We start from the raw sequence: 22,876 nt of genomic DNA on the forward strand, positions 1-22,876 counted from the left end.
ATGAATATAAACATCAACATATATCTGTGTGTGGTGGGAGTTGTGATGGACTAGAGGAATATAAACATCAATATACATCTGAGTATGATGGGAGTTGTGGGAGTTGTGATGGACTAGAGGAATATAAACATCAACATATATCTGTGTGTGGTGGAGTTGTCAACATATATCTGTGTTGGTGGATGATTTGACTAGATGAATATAAACATCAACATATATCTGTGTGTGGTGGGAGTTGTGGGATGGACTAGATGAATATAAACATCAATATATATCTGTGTATGGTGGGAGTTGTAATTTGACGAGAGGTGAACATAAACATCAACATATATCTGTACAAACATCAACATATATCTGTGTATGTGTACTGGGAGTTAAAACATCAATATACATCTTGTGAAGGACTAGAGGAATATAAACATCAATATACATCTGTGTATGGTGGGAGTTGTGATGGACTAGAGGAATATAAACATCAACATATATCTGTGTATGATGGGAGTTGTACTTGACGAGAGGAATATAAACATCAACATATATCTGTGCATGATGGGAGTTGTACTTTGACGAGAAGAATATATATATCAGCATCGATCTGTTTGAGGTGGTAGTTTTGGACTTATCATGTGGTGTGTATACTGTGTTATATGCTCCAAGGGTGTTCCAGGTTAGAATGTGTCACTATGGTTTGCCGCAGTCTCCATGTGGCAGTCACATATATTTGTATTACTGTCAAATAAATCAAACACTATACAACACTGTAATTAGTATTAGTATTAATAGTAGTATTAGTATTTGTGTGTGAGTATTGTGGCAGATGTTTTTATCGTAAATGTATTATTTTAATCTTATCATTCTCTCCTTTTACCTATGTTATTATTAGGCACTTTAAGGGTTCAGCTTTAGAGCTTGGCCACTCAGACTAATTGCCCAAGCCATGACGCTTCTCAGCTGATTGGTCTCACTACTTCCATGCCCAATTTGACTCATTCTGAACTGACTCTTTGCCACGTAAAGACAGCATGGACAGACACCCAGTGTAACATAGGGTTAGTATTTGTTTAATTAAAGTAATATTGCATTTAATTCTTGCAGCATATTTATAACAAACGTATATTCATTTACTATCATATAAATGGGCATTATATAGCATGTAAGTGTGCTATATGCAATTATTTTAGCTTTCCAATCCTAAGCAATAAACATCAATAAGTATCACTAATATATTCTTTTCTTTACTACATATATAATCCCTTTCACTGACTGTGTGAGATGAGAGAATGTTTTTAATACAAGTTGCTATATTTTAACTGTGATAACTATAAGTGTAATTATCAATGTGTGGAAGTAATTTTATGTTCATGAATGAAATCTTCTCCACATTAAATTGTATATTATTTATCATTTAATATTATTTACAGCGGATAAATATCCGTCCATAAGACTGGTGTTGTGCCTGTTTGTATTGCACCCTTGTACCACCCACAGTGTATGTGTATATGTCTATTTTATATCCATGTATTGTATATAGTACCAAGACGTAATGCGTGGTGATAGATCATGTGTATGTGACCATTACGACTAATGTGTAATGTTGTATTATTGCCTATCTTGTGTGTATTACATTGTATGTATTATCATTACATTATACATTAATGAAGTAATGTTATTTATGCTTTGAGTTAACTAGAATATTATTGGTAATTATCTATATGTATTAACACTTGTATGGAATTATATTAATCCTGTATGAATTGTGTGCGATGTATAGTATATTATTATATTTATTGTTACAGGGTGTCGGTTTATCAACATCTCATCCTACAGAAATAAACAACCTCACACCCCAGCAGAGTGCTGGTAATCTTTGCCTCACATTGACCCTGCTATAGTATTAGTACCAGTTATTTGTATATAGTGTATATAGTATTGGTACTGGTATTAGTATTAGCATTAGTATTGGGATAAGTATTGGTTATTAGTCATGAGTATTAATATCAGCATTTGATATTAGTTGCAATATGGGTGTGAAGGATTTTAATTAAGAGGTGATAGTACACCTTAAATATCTTAATTTGGTAATGCTTGGGTCAGTCACAAGCCTATCAGTTCCTTTCGTTTAAACCAGGGCAAATATTCTGTTTTAGTGGCTGAGCTCATTGTTATTGCATATTTTTTAACCCGCACACCTCAATCACCGGACAGACAAGTCACCAACAGACTGCAGCAAGTTTAATATGTTCAATTACTTCACTGTGCGGCGTAAAACTAAACTCACTCACTCACTCACTCACTCAATTACTTCACTACTGCCAAGGTACTGTTGGAGTCAAGTCACTGTATCCTTCTCCATGTAGCCGTTCATAATGTGACCTACATCTAGAGGCCATACTTCCTGGTATGTTGGCATATTATCATCATGTAAATTTATACAATTATCTATTGACGACGTGTTACACGCAGTAGGTGTGTGTTACACGCAGTAAGGTGTGTGTATATTTCATGTATCCTATATCTACTACTACTATCTGGACAACTGTTATTCAGGTTGTGTCTTCCTTGTCAGCATTGTGTAGTCAGATGCTTGACTGTGTCGCAAGGCCAGTATTATAACACCATGTAATGATTCTATATTTACCGTCTTCATTTAATGACGCATATGATGTATGTGTTATCCATTCTTTTGCTTGCAAGCCAAATGAATTATCATGCTCTGGTTATATTTATTATCTTATTCAATGTCATTTTGTGTTTTAAGGTGTGATAAGAAATAATGCAATAATACCAAGTCGTCGAATAAAGAGGATCACTCCCGTAGCCATGTTGTCATCTTCATTCAAGATGAAGCCATAGAGTTGCTCCACTTATATCCCAGTACCATGGCAGGGGACGCCAGTGTTTTGGAAAACATGTACCCATGTGGAGCACTGAACTCTGGCGCAGCCAGCGAACATTACATGATCGTCAAGGTTACACCCCACCCCCTTCCTGTACAATAAAACATGTCCACGTCGTTGTATGCAGGGGGTGGGAGACGTCGTAGTTGATGGAGTGGTTTTGTGCAGTGACATGCTGCACAGGATGGCGACACCCCCAAGTCACAGATCATTGGTCATGATATTAATCACGTGATTGTCTGATCTGGTTTCCAGGTGGTATACAGGAGTTGCACAGTGGAGCATTGTATTACAGAGCTAACCAACCAACCAACCAACCAACCAACCAACCAACCAACCACAAACAAACAAACCTCCTGTAGCTGCTGCTTGGTATTGTATTACAGAGCTAACCAACCAACCAACAAACCTCCTGTAGCTGGTGCTTGGTATTGTATTACAGAGCTAACCAACCAACCAACCAACCAACCTCCTGTAGCTGCTGCTTGGTATTGTATTACAGAGCTAACCAACCAACCAACCAACCAACCTCCTGTAGCTGTTGCTTGGTATTGTATTACAGAGCTAACCAACCAACCAACAAACCTCCTGTAGCTGGTGCTTGGTATTGTATTACAGAGCTAACCAACCAACCAACCAACCAACCTCCTGTAGCTGCTGCTTGGTATTGTATTACAGAGCTAGCCAACCAACCAACCAACCAACCAACCAACCAACAAACCTCCTGTAGCTGCTGCTTGGTATTGTATTACAGAGCAAACCAACCAACCAACCAACCTCCTGTAGCTGCTGCTTGGTATTGTATTACAGAGCTAACCAACCAACCAACAAACCTCCTGTAGCTGCTGCTTGGTATTGTATTACAGAGCTAACCAACCAACCAACAAACCTCCTGTAGCTGCTGCTTGGTATTGTATTACAGAGCTAACCAACCAACCAACAAACCTCCTGTAGCTGCTGCTTGGTATTGTATTACAGAGCTAATCAACCAACCAACAAACCTCCTGTAGCTGCTGCTTGGTATTGTATTACAGAGCTAACCAACCAACCAACCAACCAACAAACCTCCTGTAGCTGCTGCTTGGTATTGTATTACAGAGCTAACCAACCAACCAACAAACCTCCTGTAGCTGCTGCTTGGTATTGTATTACAGAGCTAACCAACCAACCAACCAACAAACCTCCTGTAGCTGTTGCTTGGTATTGTATTACAGAGCTAACCAACCAACCAACAAACCTCCTGTAGCTGCTGCTTGGTATTGTATTACAGAGCTAACCAACCAACCAACCAACCAACAAACCTCCTGTAGCTGCTGCTTGGTATTGTATTACAGAGCTAACCAACCAACCAACAAACCTCCTGTAGCTGGTGCTTGGTATTGTATTACAGAGCTAACCAACCAACCAACAAACCTCCTGTAGCTGCTGCTTGGTATTGTATTACAGAGCTAACCAACCAACCAACAAACCTCCTGTAGCTGCTGCTTGGTATTGTATTACAGAGCTAACCAACCAACCAACAAACCTCCTGTAGCTGCCGTTTGGTATTGTATTACAGAGAGCTAACCAACCAACCAACAAACCTCCTGTAGCTGCTGCTTGGTATTGTATTACAGAGCTAACCAACCAACCAACAAACCTCCTGTAGCTGCTGCTTGGTATTGTATTACAGAGCTAACCAACCAACCAACAAACCTCCTGTAGCTGTTGCTTGGTATTGTATTACAGAGCTAACCAACCAACCAACCAACAAACCTCCTGTAGCTGTTGCTTGGTATTGTATTACAGAGCTAACCAACCAACCAACAAACCTCCTGTAGCTGCTGCTTGGTATTGTATTACAGAGCTAACCAACCAACCAACAAACCTCCTGTAGCTGTTGCTTGGTATTGTATTACAGAGCTAACCAACCAACCAACAAAACCTCCTGTAGCTGCTGCTTGGTGTATTACAGAGCTAACCAACCAACCAACAAACCTCCTGTAGCTGCTGCTTGGTATTGTATTACAGAGCTAACCAACCAACCAACAAACCTCCTGTAGCAAACCTGCTGCTGCTTGGTATTGTATTACAGAGCTAACCAACCAACCAAACAAACCAACCAACAAACCTCCTGTAGCTGGTGCTTGGTATTGTATTACAGAGCTAACCAACCAACCAACAAACCTCCTGTAGCTGCTGCTTGGTATTGTATTACAGAGCTAACCAACCAACCAACAAACCTCCTGTAGCTGCTGCTTGGTATTGTATTACAGAGCTAACCAACCAGCCAACAAACATCCCTGTAGCTGCTGCTTGGTATTGTATTACAGAGCTAAACAACCAACCAACAAACCTCCTGTAGCTGCTGCTTGGTATTGTATTACAGAGCTAACCAACCAACCAACAAACCTCCTGTAGCTGTTGCTTGGTATTGTATTACAGAGCTAACCAACCAACCAACAAATAAACCTCCTGTAGCTGGTGCTTGGTATTGTATTACAGAGCTAACCAACCAACCAACAAACCTGTAGCTGCTGCTTGGTATTGTATTACAGAGCTAACCAACCAACCAACAACCTCCTGTAGCTGCTGCTTGGTATTGTATTACAGAGCTAACCAACCAACCAACAAACCTCCTGTAGCTGCTGCTTGGTATTGTATTACAGAGCAAAACCAACCAACCACCAAACCTCCTTGTAAGCTAAGCGCTGCTTGGTATTGTATTACAGAGCTAACCAACCCAATCCAACAAACCTCCTGTAGCTGCTGCTTGGTATTGTATTACAGAGCAAAACCAACCAAACTTAAATCCGCTAACCAACAACCAAGCCTCCTGTAGCTGCTTCGCTTGGTATTGTATTACAGAGCTAACCCAACCAACCAACAAACCTCCTGAAGCTGCTGCTTGGTATTGTATTACAGAGCTAACCATGCCAACCAACCAACCTCCTCCCTGTAGCTGCTGCTGGTATTGCATTGCTGTGAGCTAACTTTAAATCCAACCAACAACCTCCTGGTAGCTGCTGCTTGGTATTGTATTACAGAGCTAACCAACCAACCGTACAACAAACCCCAGCTGCTGCTTGGTGTATTGTACTATCAGCCAGTTCAACCAAGCAACAACCTCCTGTAGCTGCTGCTTGGTATTGTATCATAGAGCTAACCAACCAAATCAACAAAATTCTCCTGTTGCTGCTGCTCTTTGGTATTGTAATACAGAGCAAAACCAACTCAATCAACCAACCAACCAACCAAGCAACAAACCTCCCAGCTAGCGTTTGGTATTGTATTACAGAGCTAACCAAATCCAACCAAATCAACAAACCAATGCAAACCTCCTCAGCTGCTGCTTGGTATTGTATTACAGAGCTAACAAACCAACCAACCAACCAACCAACAAACCTCCTGCTGCTGCTTGGTATTGTACTACAGAGCCAACCAACCAATGGCAACTTCAACCAACCAACCAACAAACCTCCCTGTAGCTGCTGCTGCTGGTATTGTATTACAGAGCTAACTAACCAACCAACAAACATCCTATAAGCTGCGGTATTGCGTGCGAATTGTATTACAGAGCCTTTCAACCAACCAACCAACAAACCTCCTGTAACACCGCTTTGGTATTGTATGCAGCAGCCGGTATTGTATTATTTGAGCTAATCCAACCAACAAACAAACCCTCCTGTAACGCTGCTTGGCATTGTATTACAGAACTAACCAACCAACCAACAAAGCCTCCGTAGCTGGTGCTTGGTATTGTATTACAGAGCTAACCAACCAACCAACAAAACCTCAGGAAGCTGCTTTGGTATTGTATTGCAAGAGCTAACCAACCACTAACCAACAAACCTCCCTGTAGCTGCTGCTTGGTATTGTATTACAGAGCTAACCAACCAACCAACAAACCTCCTGTGTAGCTGCTGCTTGGTATTGTATTACAGAGCAAACCAACCAACCACCAAACCTCCTGTAGCTGCTGCTTGCGTATTGTATTACAGAGCTAACCAACCAACCAACAAACCTCCTGTAGCTGCTGCTTGGTATTGTATTACAGAGCTAACCAACCAACCAACCAACAATCCTCCTGTAGCTGGTGCTTGGTATTGTATTACAGAGCTAACCAACCAACCAACAAACCTCCTGTGAAGCCTATAGTATTACAGAGCAAACCAACCAACCACCAAACCTCCTGTAGCTGCTGCTTGGTATTGTATTACAGAGCTAACCAACCAACCAACAAACCTCCTGCTTAGCTGCTGCTTGGTATTGTATTACAGAGCAAACCAACCAACCAACAAACCTCCTGTAGCTGCTGCATGGTATTGTATTACAGAGCAAACAAAACCAACCAACCAACAAAACCTCCTGTAGCTGCTGCTTGGTATTGTATTACAGAGCTAACCAACCAACCAACAAACCTCCTGTAGCTGCTGCTTGGTATTGTATTACAGAGCTAACCAACCAACCAACAAACCTCCTGTAGCTGCTGCTTGGTATTGTATTACAGAGCTAACCAACCAACCAACAAACCTCCTGTAGCTGCTGCTTGGTATTGTATTACAGAGCTAACCAACCAAGCAACAAACCTCCTGTAGCTGCTGCTTGGTATTGTATTACAGAGCTAACCAACCAACCAACAAACCTCCTCCTGTTGCTGCTGCTTGGTATTGTATTACAGAGCAAACCAACCAACCAACCAACCAACCAACCAAACCAAGCAACAAACCTCCTGTAGCTGCTGCTTGGTATTGTATTACAGAGCTAACCAACCAACCAACCAACAAACCAACAAACCTCCTGTAGCTGCTGCTTGGTATTGTATTACAGAGCTAACCAACCAACCAAATCCACCCAACCAACAAACCTCCTGTTGCTGCTGCTTGGTATTGTATTACAGAGCTAACCAACCAACCAACCAACCAACCAACCAACAAACCTCCTGTAGCTGCTGCTTGGTATTGTATTACAGAGCTAACCAACCAACCAACCAACCAACAAACAAACCTCCTGTAGCTGCTGCTTGGTATTGAACCCTCTGGTTGAGCCTGTGATCATCTTAGCCACGTAGTTGAAAGTAGCGCTGAACCTGGAACAATCGTATTTCTTTTCAAAGAAACCAATCCATCGTGTAGACAATGTTATCATATAACTGTGGTCCATATATTACCGTTTGTTGCGAAAGGGACTTCACTTGAGATAGACACGCAAAAGTAGACTTGCTCAGCTGGGGAGTGATATATACCTACTATACTGCTTACTTACCTCTGCTTTAATCCCAGCCCGCTCACAACTCGCAAAGTATACTGCTTTAATTTGATATACTGGTAGTGCTGTAGTTCTATTCTTATATGTAATATGTTACTATTCTTACTCATCACGGAGAAGTGGCCAGTTCGCCTTGATGAAGTTCCACACTAAAGGCTGTCCCCTGGCGCTGTTCGATACATAGTACAAGATCCGTGTTGAATCCGAACGACTGATCTCTGAAGGCGTGATGGCGCGTTTCAGAAGACTGAAGACAAAAGCGCCAACATCAAATAGATATGTCCTGATGACATAAATCATGTACGTCAGGCGACGTCACGTCATACTGATGTACGTCAATGAGAGATGCTCGCCATAGAGAGATGTACATCCTACAGTGATGTACGTCATAGAGAGATGTACATGCTACAGAGATGTACGTCATAGAGAAATGTACGTCATGGAGGTTTACGTCATACAGAGATGTACGTAAGTGAGGTGTACGTCACGGAGATATACGTCAGGCTGATATACGTCATGTTTATGTACGTTAAAGAGATGTACATCCTACAAATATGTACATCCTACAGAGATGAACGTCACAGAGAGATGTACGTCATGGAGAGGTACGTCATGGGATGTGCTCCACAGAGATTTGCCCGTCATAGAGATGCATTTCATAGAGATGCACGTCACAGAGATGCACGTCACAGAGAATTGTACGTCATAAAGAGACGTACGTCATGGGATGTGCTCCACAGAGATGCGCCCGCCATAGAGAGATGCACTTCATAGAGAGATGCACGTCACAGAGAGATGTACGTCACAGAGAGATGTACGTCATAAAGAGACGTACGTCACAGAGAGATGTACGTCACAGAGAGATGTACGTCAAAAAGAGACGTACGTCATGGGATGTGCTCCACAGAGATGTGCCCGCCATAGAGAGATGCACGTCAAAGAGAGAGGCACGTCACAGAGAGATGTACGTCACAGAGAGATGTACGTCATAAAGAGACGTACGTCATGGGATGTGCTCCACAGAGATGTGCCCGCCATAGAGAGATGCACATATAAGAGAGATGTACGTCACAGAGAGATGCACGTCATGGGATGTGTGCCACAGAGATGTGCTCGCCGTAAAGAGATGCACATCATAGAGAGATGCATGTCATGAGATGTGCGCCACAGAGATGCATATGTGCCCGCCATAGAGAGATGTACGTCGTGGAGAGGTAAGTCATAGGATGTGCTCCACAGGTATGTGCCCGCCATAGAGAAATGCACGTCGTACAGAGATGTATGTCAAGGAGTTGTACGTCATGGAAATGCACGTCATGGAGAAATATACGTCATAGAGATGTACGTCATGGTATGTGCGCCACAGAGATGCGCCCCCATAGAGAGATGCATGTCACAGAGAGATGTACATCAAGGAGGGGTACGTCATGGGATGTGCTCCACCTTGATGTACGTCATAGAGAGATGTACGTCAAAGAGAGATGTACGTCACAGAGAGATGTACGTCACAGAGAGATGTACGTCACAGACAGATGTACGTCAAAGAGAGATGTACGTCACAGAGAGATGTACGTCACAGACAGATGTACGTCAAAGAGAGATGTACGTCACAGAGAGATGTACGTCACAGACAGATGTACCTCACAGAAAGATGCACATCACAAAGAGATGTACCTCACAGAGAGATGTACGTCACAGAGATGATGTACGTCACAGACAGATGCACCTCACAGAGTTGTACGTCACAGAGATGTACGTCACAGAGAGATGTACGTCACAGAGAGATGTACGTCAAAGAGAGATGTACGTCACAGAGAGATGTACGTCACAGAGAGATGTACGTCACAGAGAGGTGTACGTCACAGAGAGATGCACCTCACAGAGATGTACCTCACAGAGAGATGTACGTCACAGACAGATGCACCTCACAGAGAGATGCATGTCACAGAGAGAGATGTACGTCACAGACAGGTGCACCTCACAGAGAGATGTACGTCACAGAGAGATGCACCTCACAGAGATGTACGTCACAGAGATGATGTATACGTCACAGACAGATGCACCTCACAAAGAGATGTACGTCACAGAGAGATGTACGTCGCAGAGATGTACGTCACAGAGAGATGTACGTCACTGACAGATGCACCCCACAGAGAGATGCACCTCACAGAGAGATGCACGTCACAGAGAGATGTACGTCACAGAGAGATGTACCTCAAATAGAGATTTACGTCACAGAGATATGTACCTTACAGAGAGATGTACGTCACAGAGAGATGTACGCCATGGAGAGGTACGTCACGGATGTGGTCTACAGAGATGTGCCCGCCATAGATATATGTTCCGTAAGTCATTAACACCATGACGATTTATCTGTCATGGTGATGTAAGTCAGGCGGACATACATTATGGACATATATGCTATATATATAAAACCTAAAGCTATATATGTATATATTGGATGACCGCGTGAAGGATCTATTACGTTATTGGGGTATGCAATACGATGACAATAGACATGGATAAAACTTACGTGTGTAAAATCCACTCAGAAGAGGCACACGTCAGCGCATACTGCAGATCACCTTTGATGGCAATCTCGGTTTCTGTCTTATACCTGGAGTACACCTCAAACCAGTCGTCCGGCTCCCCTCGGCCACCCCGTACACAGGATGGTCTTCCGTAACTCAGGGTACAGCCTGAAACATCACCATACATAAACCCGTCTGTATTTTCACCTCGCTGCAAACAAATGGACGGCCTTGACCATCTTGAGTTTTATATACTGAGTCAAAAGAAACTTCACATTCCTCTTCAGGGCACTTTACACTGTACTCGATACACTGACAGTGCCATAATCAGTTCCATTAGGCTACACCGCCGTTCCAAAACATGGGTATACAGAATGTCAAGTCACAAGAATAAAATGCGAAATTTCTCAGTTTAATATCGTGTATGGCCGCCCCTAATCTTATCCACCACTGCCAAAACACCGTCTCCTCATTGACTGCCTGACGCATGTGAAGACGTGGTTGGGGATTCTGCGCCATTGCTCTTGCAAGGCAGCGCCAAGTTCCTGCAAATTGAAAGGTTGGTTCGTAAGAACACGAAGCCTTCTCCCAAGTGCATCTCAAACGTGCTCTATTGGATTAAAGTCAGGGGACCTCGATGGCCAGTCCATGACGTTGATTCCAGCGTTTTGAAGGAAATTTCGTGTCAACATGGCGGGATGCGGCCGAGCGTTATCATGCTGGAACTGTAGACCTGGGCCATGAGCCGCCATGAAAGGAACGAGTTCAGAGGTGAGCACCTGGTCGCGGTAAGCAGCAGCTGTGAGTTTTCCACGGATGACCAGAAGTCGGGAACGGTTGTTCCCACAGAAAGCACCCCACACCATGCAACTTCCGCCCCTGAATCTGTCGACTTCCTGTACACAACATTGGGCATACCTTTCACGACGTCGTCTCCAGACTCTATGCCTGCCGTCCTCAAATCTGAGGGTAAACCTGGATTCATCGCTAAAGACGACTCGATTCCAGTCTCTCTGGTTCCATCGGAGGTGACGTTGGGCCCACAGCAGACGTAGACGTTGATGAAACGGCGTCAATATTGGCCCACGATATGGACGTCGAGAATGGAGATTGGCAGCCCGCAACCAATTTCGAATGGTCTGTGAGGACAGTCGACCTCTAAACATCTCAGCCCTGGTTCGTGTAGCCGGCAGAAATTTGTCACGTAGGTGACGTAGGAAGATTTGACGGTCTTCTGCTCGTGACGTCACAAGTGGACGACCCGACCTTGGGCGATCAGAAGTGGTGCCATTTTGTTGTAGACGACCTCGCAAGTCATACACAGTACGACGGCTTCATCCCATTGCTCTTGCGACGTCAATAACTGATCTTCCCACTTGCAATATGCCAACGGCACGTTCAAGTTGCACATTTGACAATCGTGGCATTTGAAGTACCGTTAGAACTGTGATTTAAAAGTGTTTTTTTCAATTCTTGAGGCCAATGCAAACACGTGCATATGAAGAAAACTTCGATGCGAATATTACGTGATCGACTGCACGTGCAAAACCTGATTTTTGCACTAACGTCATTTGCACGACGAATGGATCGGTTTGAGTGGGTTTTGCTAACGTTTTTCTAGAGTCGAAAGATAGGGATCCCATTTCGGATACATAGATGTATCATCAGAGAAAAAATATTCATTATTTTTCAAATTACATTTTGTGAAGTTTCTTTTTGACTCAGTATTTATCATATTGATGAAATGAAATAAAACAGAGTCTTTTGTCTGACTTCAAAGTTCAAAATAACGATCTAACTGCATTTCCGGGGAATTCATCATTGTCTTGAATGACACGTACTTCAGGAACTGAAATCCTATGTTGACTATTCATAACACGCTATTACTTTGTACAAGCAAATCCACAGGCTTTATTTCATTTACTGTCAATCTTACGGGTTTTGAACTGAGTTGTTCTTCCACTTCGAGAACAGGTCTTTGACTTGTCTGACACATTCCCGACTGGAGGATTCACACGCCGCCGCCACAATCTCCCGCCGAGCAAACCTGCAGAGTTGTGACAAAGGGATTGATTAAACCTAGTGGACGCTGAGATTACTGGTAAACTGACCTCCACTTGCTTAGTCAGAGGATCCTGAAGAGATAAAGGGTCTTGCGAAAAACGATACATTGGTTCCGTTGTAGAATATATACTTAATACAGCTCAGAATCACCACTGAGCAATTTATATGACACTAATGATGTGACGTCACAATGATGTGGACGCCTATCTAAATAAGTGCGTGGGGTCACCTTCTTACAAGGAACTAGATCTGGCTTCACTCGGGACAAGTGCATGGGGTCACCTTCTTACAAGGAACTAGATCTGGCTTCACTCAGGACAAACGCATGGGGTCACCTTCTTACAAGGAACTAGATCTGGCTTCACTCAGGACAAGCGCATGGGGTCACCTTCTTACAAGGAACTAGATCTGGCTCCACTCAGGACAAGAGCATGGGGTCACCTTCTAACAAGGAACTAGGAATGGCTTCACTCGGGACAAAAAAGCATGGGGTCACTTCGAACAAGGAACTAGATCTGTGTTCAATCAGGACAAGAGCATGGCGTCACCTTCAAACAAGAAACTTCATCTGGCTTCACTCAGGACAAGCGCATGGGGTCACCTTCTAACAAGGAACTAGATCTGGCTTCACTCAGGACAAGCGCATGGGGTCACCTTCTAACAAGGAACTAGATCTGGCTTCACTCAGGACAAGAGCATGGAGTCACCTTTCAACAAGGAACTAGACCTGGCATCACTCAGGAGGGGAGCACGGGGTCACCTTCTCACAAGGAACTAGGACTGGCTTCACTCAGGACAAAAGCATGGGGTCACCTTTAAACAAGGAACTAGGACTGGCTTCACTCATGACAAGAACATGGAGTCACCTTCAAAACAAAGAATAACTCAGAACTGGCTTCAACAAAAGGAACCAGAACAAGAGCATTGGGTCATCTTCAAACAAAGAACAAGATCTGGCTTCACTCAGGACAAGAGCATGGGGTCACCTTTAAACAAGTAACTTGATCTGGCTTCACCCAGGACAAGTGCATTTGGTCACCTTCTAACAAGTAACTAGATCTGGTTTCACTCATGACAAGAGCATGGGGTCACTTCAAACAAGGAACTAGATCTGGCTTCAATCAGGACAAGACCATTTGGTCACCTTCTCACAAGTAACTAGATCTGGTTTCACTCATGACAAGAACATGGAGTCACCTTCAAACAAAGAATAAGATCTGGCTTCAATCAGGACAAGAGCATGGGGTCACCTTCTAGCAAGGCACTAGATCTGGCTTCACCTTCTAATGGAGGACTGGATCAGGACAAGAGGTGAGATTCACTTTCCAACAGAGGACTGGATTTGGCTTCGATCAGCATGACGGCTGAGATTGACCTTCTGAAGGTGACGTTTCAATAAGAATTGAAAGTCAGCTTCTCAAGGATGACTAGGCATGGAATCTTGTCAGTCCCGGCAAATCTGTCATTCATACTGGAAATGTTAAGTTAAACGAAAGCATTGGGACAAATGGGAAAGGTCTATTTTACGACACCTTGTGCATTTTCCACCCTTTCAGCCAATTTGTTAAAAAAATAAGTTAAAAAACAATGACTTTGACAAACATACACAAGAAAGCAGTCTTGCAGAAACAGACGCGTACTGACTGAGCATGCTGCCCCTGGTGTATCCCCAGACCAAAAGGCACCCAATATCTTTCACAAGGAAGCTGAGGACATTAAGCATTCAGCGAAATGGAGCAATGACTGACTGTCACTGACAGGAAGTATTGCATATAGAGGACGCGACACATTCTGATGTACTACGGATACTAAACTCCAGACCTTTCAACACAAAATTTTACACTATTTCCTAACGATGGACACGACCAAGCACATGATGTAGGAAAGCAGGAAAGTAGAAATAACCCGGACAGCACTGCAGCTTTCGCTTTATACCAATGAAATGGAAATCAGAGTCACCACACGGCGTGTCTTACTTTGTTACCCAGCCAGAACTTATGACCCATGAACTCTTGCCGATTTCTGACGTAAAGAAACAAGGTACCATCAGTTGTTACCCAGCCAAAACTTATGACCCATCAAGTCTTGGCGATATTTGACTTAAAGAAACAAGGTACTATCAGTTGTTACCCAGCCGGAACTTATGACCCATGAACTCTTGCCGATTTCTGACGTAAAGAAACAAAGTACCATCAGTTGTTACCCAGCCAGAACTTATGACCCATCAAGTCTTGGCGATATTTGACTGAAAGAAACAAGGTACTATCAGTTGTTACCCAGCCGGAACTTATGACCCATGAACTCTTGCCGATTTCTGACGTAAAGAAACAAGGTACCATCAGTTGTTACCCAGCCAGAACTTATGACCCATCAAGTCTTGGCGATATTTGACTTAAAGAAACAAGGTACTATCAGTTGTTACCCAGCCGGAACTTATGACCCATGAACTCTTGCCGATTTCTGACGTAAAGAAACAAAGTACCATCAGTTGTTACCCAGCCGGAACTTATGACCCATCAAATCTTGGCGATATTTGACTGAAAGAAACAAGGTACTATCAGTTGTTACCCAGCCGGAACTTATGACCCATGAACTCTTGCCGATTTCTGACGTAAAGAAACAAAATTACCATCAGTTGTTACCCAGCCGGAACTTATGACCCATCAAGTCTTGGCGATATTTGACTGAAAGAAACAAGGTACTATCAGTTGTTACCCAGCCGGAACTTATGACCCATGAACTCTTGCCGATTTCTGACGTAAAGAAACAAAGTACCATCAGTTGTTACCCAGCCGGAACTTATGACCCATCAAGTCTTGGCGATATTTGACTTAAAGAAACAAGGTACTATCAGTTGTTACCCAGCCGGAACTTATGACCCATGAACTCTTGCCGATTTCTGACGTAAAGAAACAAAGTACCATCAGTTGTTACCCAGCCAGAACTTATGACCCATCAAGTCTTGGCGATATTTGACAAAGAAACAAAGGTACTATCAGTTGTTACCCAGCCGGAACTTATGACCCATGAACTCTTGCCGATTTCTGACGTAAAGAAACAAAGTACCATCAGTTGTTACCCAGCCGGAACTTATGACCCATCAAGTCTTGGCGATATTTGACTTAAAGAAACAAAGTACCATCAGTTGTTACCCAGCCGGAACTTATGACCCATCAAGTCTTGGCGATATTTGACGTAAAGAAACAAAGTACCATCAGTTGTTACCCAGTCGGAACTTATGACCCATCAAGTCTTGGATATATTTGACTTAAAGAAACAAGGTACCATCAGTTGTTACTCAGCCAGAACGTATGACCCATCAAGTCTTGGCGATATTTGACTTAAAGAAACAAGGTACTATCAGTTGTTACCCAGCCGGAACGTATGACCCATCAAGTCTTGGATATATTTGACTTAAAGAAACAAGGTACCATCAGTTGTTACCCAGCCGGAACGTATGACCCATCAACGTACGTATGGGTACACAAGGGAAGATGGCACTTCACGATCTATACTCTCATGGACTTGCCTATTTCCTGTGTGAAGGTTTGACTGGACATTTTCTACAGGTAAACAGATGAATTCGCGCCAAACAGTGGCCAGCCACGTCACGGTACACAACGAATAATGGCAAACGGACCACAAGGACAAATGATTGATGTTATAAGTAACGATCCAGTCCGTCAGGATGAGATGCCATCAAATACGTCATGGCCCCTTACCGGCTCAACCAAATTAGACACCTCAAAGCAAGCTCGCACTGAGGATCTCTTGTCATGTGCACATCTAGCAATATTTGTCGTGTGTATGCACATGTACACACAATAACGTTAAATGGTTTGTTCTCTGTGGGAAAGATGTCTGTGTGTGGATTTTGCTCTACTCACGATTCAAGTTGGGAAGCACCTGTGTCATTCAGACCCACTTTAGAGAAGGGTGTTGCTGTTATGGTCCTCATGAATTTCTGCCAAACATACAACTCACTTGAGTGCAGGGAAACCCTTTCATAGTGATCAAGATGTGCCCCAAATCTATTTTTATTGAACATTTTCGGTGTCCAAGAAGACTAATGAAAAAATCAGGGAAAATTTAGTGCCAAATTTAGAGGTTTGAAAAGAGTGACGGATCATGTCTTTCATCATCTTTCTGAATCTGAACTTTAAACCGTTCCTAACCGGAATTTAACAGAACCCTTACTTAACATTTGTTTTGAAATAGCATTTAAATAAAACTGTCCGAAATGTTTCAGCGCCATAACACCTCCCCATACTCAGTGCTGTACAGCAGGTAGCCACCTAATACATCTGTGACTCTCATTGTCTCCCCATACTCAGTGCTGTACAGCAAGTAGCCACCTAATACACCTGTGACTCTCACAGTCTCCCCATACTCAGTGCTGTACAGCAGGTAGCCACCTAAAACATCTGTGACTCTCACAGTCTCCCCATACTCAGTGCGGTACAGCAGGTGACCACCTAATACATCTGTGACTCTCACAGTCCCTGGTTCAGCACCTAAACCATTCTCCAGGCTAGAGGTGATCCATGGAATGTCTTGAATTATTGGTCCCATTTCATATGCTGCAAAGTTGAAGTTTAGTTTTCCGCAAACATTAACATAACACTAAAGCGAACTTACTGATCGATTGGAAGACCAGATCATAATATTCAGTAAGAAGTACTGACGGTCCCCATATCCATGACGGAATTGATAATATCAAAAAGTAATTATCCCTCTCGCGTGTAGCTCACCGTACACAGTCCACACATCTCATGCAGCAGATTGTCAATATACACGAGCTTTCCCTTAGGGGCAGTCCAGGGAGGTAATCACTCCCTTCCTGGTGTTCACTACTTTCTCACCTTAAACCGTCCATACATCTCTGTGTTCTGCAGCATAGAGTCCACGTACGCTAGCTTTCCCCTAGCAGCAGTCCAGGGGAAGTAATCAGTCTCATTGCTTAGATACTCCACTGTCTGGAGCGCTATCTCCTGTTTCAGGTGGCCGGATCTGTGACAAATAGTTAATTTTCTGATTTGAATGGCATACACTGCCTGACGTGTGGTTCTTCGGGAAATACTATGATGATTATCATTATCACACGATAATCGCTTCAGACACAGAGTCAACTACTGTCTTAAATACTATAAATGACCTTGGACACACTGTGTGTGACAAATGTGGACAGACTGTCCGACGGTGTCACCGAAAATATGCCTTTGTACCTTGGGTACACGTTTCCGTAATGATCTGTCGCAACCTGCTGTCACGTGACGTATACACTGTGTCAGTACTTGACATCACGTACGCCAGTGACAAGTGCTAATGACGCTCCTGTGTAAAGATGATACATTCAGATACCAATGTGGCAATGGTTTAATTATCGTGCTAATGTCGCTCCTGTGTAAAGATGATACATTCAGATACCAATGTGGCAATGGTTTAATTATCGTGTTTATGACGCTCCTGTGTAAAGATGATACATTCAGATACCAATGTGGTAATGGTTTAATTATCGTGTTAATGACGCTCCTGTGTAAAGATGACTCATTCAGATACCAATGTGGCAATGGTTTAATTATCGTGCTAATGACGCTCCTGTGTAAAGATGATACATTCAGATACCAATATAACAATGGTTTTATTATCGTGTTAATGACGCTCCTGTGTAAAGATGACACATTCAGATACCAATGTGGCAATTATTTAATTATCGTGCTAATGACGCTCCTGTGTAAAGATGATACATTCAGATACCAATGTGGCAATGGTTTAATAATCGCAAGGAGCCCAGGACGACAAAGCCGATGGCGATGACCGCAGCTGTGGCAGTTCCTACATACGTACCGGGCCAAGTCCCAGGCATCGTTGATGATCTGTGCCCTATTTGTCTTGTCAATCACCTGAAGAATGATGATAGTTGGGCTAGTAATGATGACAGTTAGGCTAATAATAATTATAGTTAGGCTAGTAATGATAATAGTTAGGCTAGTAATGGTGATAGTTTGGCCAGTAATAATTATAGTTGGGCTAGTGATGATGATAGTTGGACTAGTGATGATGATAGTTGGACTAGTGATGATGATAGTTGGGCTAGTTATGATGATAGTTGGACTAGTGATGATGATAGTTGGGCTAGTTATGATGATAGTTGGACTAGTGATGATGATAGTTGGACTAGTGATGATGATAGTTGGGCTAGTAATGATGATAATTAGGCTAGTGATGATGATAGTTGGACTAGTGATGATGATAGTTGGACTAGTGATGATGATAGTTGGGCTAGTTATGATGATATTTGGACTAGTGATGATGATAGTTGGACTAGTGATGATGATAGTTGGGCTAGTAATGATGATAGTTGGGCTAGTTATGATGATAGTTGGACTAGTGATGATGATAGTTGGGCTAGTAATGATGATAATTAGGCTAGTGATGATGATAGTTGGACTAGTGATGATGATAGTTGGACTAGTGATGATGATAGTTGGGCTAGTATTGATGATAGATGGGCTAGTAATGCTGATAGATAGGCTAGTATTGATGATAGATAGGCTAGTAATGATGGTAGATAGGCTAGTAATGGTGATAGATAGGCTAGTAATGATGATATGCTATTAATGATGATATGCTAGTAATGATGATAGATAGGCTAGTATTGATGATACATAGGCTAGTAATGATGATAGGGTAGTAATGGTGATAGATAGGCTAGTAATGGTGATAGATAGGCTAGTAGTGATGATAGATAGGCTAGTGATGATGACAGTTAGGCTAATAATAATTATAGTTAGGCTAGTAATGATAATAGTTAGGCTAGTAATGGTGATAGTTGGGCCAGTAATAATTATAGTTGGGCTAGTAATGATGATAGTTGGGCCAGTAATGACGATAATTAGGCTAGTAATGACGATAGTAGGGCCAGTAATGATGATAGTAGGGCGAGTAATGATGATAGTTGGACTAGTGATAATGATAGTAGGGACAGTAATGATGATAGTCGGACTAGTGATGATGATAGTTGAGCTAGTAATGCTGATAGATAGGCTAGTATTGATGATAGATAGGCTAGAAACGATGGTAGATAGGCTAGTAATGGTGATAGATAGGCTAGTAATGATGATATGCTAGTAATGATGATAGATAGGCTAGTAATGATGATATGCTATTAATGATGATATGCTAGTAATGATGATAGATCGGCTAGTAATGGTGATAGATAGGCTACTAATGATGATAAATAGGCTAGTAATGGTGATAGATAGGCTAGTAATGATGCTGGGCTAGAAATGGTGATAGGCTAGTAATAATGATAGGGTAGTAATGGTGATAGATAGGCTAGGAATGGTGATAGAAAGGCTAGGAATGATGATAGGCTAGAAATGGTGATATATAGGCTAGTAATGATGATAGATAGGCTAGTAATGATGATAGATAGGCTAGTAATGATGATAGGCTAGAAATAGACTAGTAATGGTGATAGATAGGCTAGTATTGATGATATGCTAGTAATGATGATAGATAGGCTAGTAATGATGAAAGATAGGCTAGTAATGATGATAGGCTAGTAATGCTGATAGATAGGCTAGTATTGATGATAGATAGGCTAGAAACGATGGTAGATAGGCTAGTAATGGTGATAGATAGGCTAGTAATGATGATAGGCTAGAAATGGTGATAGGCTAGTAATAATGATAGGCTAGTAATGGTGATAGATAGGCTAGTAATGATGATATGCTAGTAATGATGATAGATAGGCTAGTAATGATGATAGGTTAGTAATGATGTTAGGTTAGTAATGATGATATGCTAGTAATGATGATAGATCGGCTAGTAATGGTGATAGATAGGCTAGTAATGATGATAAATAGGCTAGTAATGGTGATAGATAGGCTAGTAATGATGATAGGCTAGTAATGGTGATAGGCTAGTAATAATGATAGGGTAGTAATGGTGATAGATAGGCTAGGAATGGTGATAGAAAGGCTAGTAATGATGATAGGCTAGAAATGGTGATATATAGGCTAGTAATGGTGATAGATAGGCTAGTAATGATGATAGATAGGCTAGTAATGATAATAGGCTAGTAATGGTGATAGATAGGCTAGTAATGATGATAGATAGGCGAGTAATGATGATAGATAGGCTAGTAATGATGATAGGCTAGAAATAGACTAGTAATGGTGATAGATAGGCTAGAAATGATGATATGCTAGTAATGATGATAGATAGGCTAGTAATGATGAAAGATAGGCTAGTAATGATGATAGGCTAGTAATGGTGATAGGCTAGTAATGATGATAGGCTAGTAATGGTGATAGATAGGCTAGTTATGATGATAGATAGGCTAGTAAGGATGATAGGCTAGAAATGGTGATAGATAGGCTAGTATTGATGATATATAGGCTAGTAAGGATGATAGGCTAGAAATGGTGATAGATAGGCTAGTATTGATGATATATAGGCTAGTAATGATGATAGGGTAGTAATGGTGATAGATAGGCTAGGAATGGTGATAGAAAGGCTAGTAATGATGATAGGCTAGAAATGGTGATATATAGGCTAGTAATGGTGATAGATAGGCTAGTAATGATGATAGATAGGCTAGTAATGATGATAGGCTAGTAATGGTGATAGATAGGCTAGTAATGATGATAGATAGGCTAGTAAGGATGATAGGCTAGAAATGGTGATAGATAGGCTAGTATTGATGATATATAGGCTAGTAATGATGATAGGGTAGTAATGGTGATAGATAGGCTAGGAATGGTGATAGAAAGGCTAGTAATGATGATAGGCTAGAAATGGTGATATATAGGCTAGTAATGGTGATAGATAGGCTAGTAATGATGATAGATAGGCTAGTAATGATGATAGGCTAGTAATGGTGATAGATAGGCTAGTAATGATGATAGATAGGCTAGTAAGGATGATAGGCTAGAAATGGTGATAGATAGGCTAGTATTGATGATATATAGGCTAGTATTGATGATAGGGTAGTAATGGTGATAGATAGGCTAGGAATGGTGATAGATAGGGTAGTAATGGTCATAAATAGGTTAGTAATGGTGATAGATAGGCTAGAAATGGTGATAGATAGGCTAGTAATGATGATAGGCTAGAAATGGTGATAGATATGCTAGTAATGGTGATAGACACTAGAAAAAAAATGGTCATATCCAAACATTTCCAATTTGGAAATATCATATATCCAAACATTTCCAAAATTGGAAATATGAGCTATCCAAAGCCTTGGAAATCTTTTGGATATATAGGAAGGATTTTACTGCTGCTTCGTTCAGTTCCTCCTTCAAAGGATCCCCATGAGCGTGTACGTTTAACGATATCATACATATTTTGTTCTGTTATAGTTCTTACTGTTGATCTACATAATGCATTTTGCATTTGACAAAATTTATTCATGGCGATTGCATGAATATGCCATCTTTGAGCTATCTATTTGTGCTTTATATTAATGTAACTGCATCTGACACGTGAAGAGATACTTCTTTTTGAAAGTTGTGATCATGTTTAAAATAGGTGTTTTCTACTCGTCCTTCAACTAGGAACCAATCCTTTATATTAGTATAACTTCACTCATCTTCATCTTTCTTATTGTCAGTGTCAAAATGTATATTGTCTGTTATATTTGCCCCAAGTAAAGGTACAATTTTCCAAAATACCGTTTTAAATGTATATTTTACTTGTTATCCACAAAGCGAAATATTTTTCCCAATTTGTATAAACACGAATTACATAGACCTACTTTACATCATGGATTAATTATAAGCCCTCTGTCTGCCAGGACAAGGTTTATTACATGTCATGAAAGTGAACCTTTGTCAGGGAATAATGGGCTTATTGTGGTAGAATATACATTTAATTGGTACCCTCTAATTAGCACCTGCCACAAGAGGTGGACATTTTTAGTGGTGTATCATTGCGTAAAAAACAGTCAACTAACCATGAAATGTTGTTTTAAGACTGTGGGCTAATTTGGGTTTGTGGTCAGAGACTGTGTGGTACATGCCAGGAAGGCTGAAATTGATGACCGGCCACATGCAAAAATGTAAATATGACTATTGACGGTGAGGACACATTTCAAGAATGTTTTGTGCATGGGCTTGTCTGTCACAC

The 22,876-nt window shown here is 41.7% G+C and overlaps 1 protein-coding gene across 1 annotated transcript in view; it reads right to left on the reverse strand.

Annotated features, from left to right (window-relative positions):
* LOC124265135 overlaps positions 1-22,876 on the reverse strand; it is a 154,827-nt gene that overhangs the window by 2,156 nt on the left and 129,795 nt on the right. The window contains 8 exon segments of the mRNA XM_046699930.1: positions 7,884-7,965; positions 8,251-8,391; positions 10,678-10,814; positions 10,816-10,843; positions 12,612-12,722; positions 16,627-16,703; positions 17,602-17,749; positions 18,587-18,642. Coding sequence (XP_046555886.1) covers positions 7,884-7,965; positions 8,251-8,391; positions 10,678-10,814; positions 10,816-10,843; positions 12,612-12,722; positions 16,627-16,703; positions 17,602-17,749; positions 18,587-18,642 — 780 coding nt within the window.

Source organism: Haliotis rubra, unplaced genomic scaffold, assembly GCF_003918875.1.
Source record: "Haliotis rubra isolate DU_JTF1 unplaced genomic scaffold, ASM391887v1 Scf962, whole genome shotgun sequence".
Lineage (NCBI taxonomy): Eukaryota > Metazoa > Mollusca > Gastropoda > Lepetellida > Haliotidae > Haliotis > Haliotis rubra.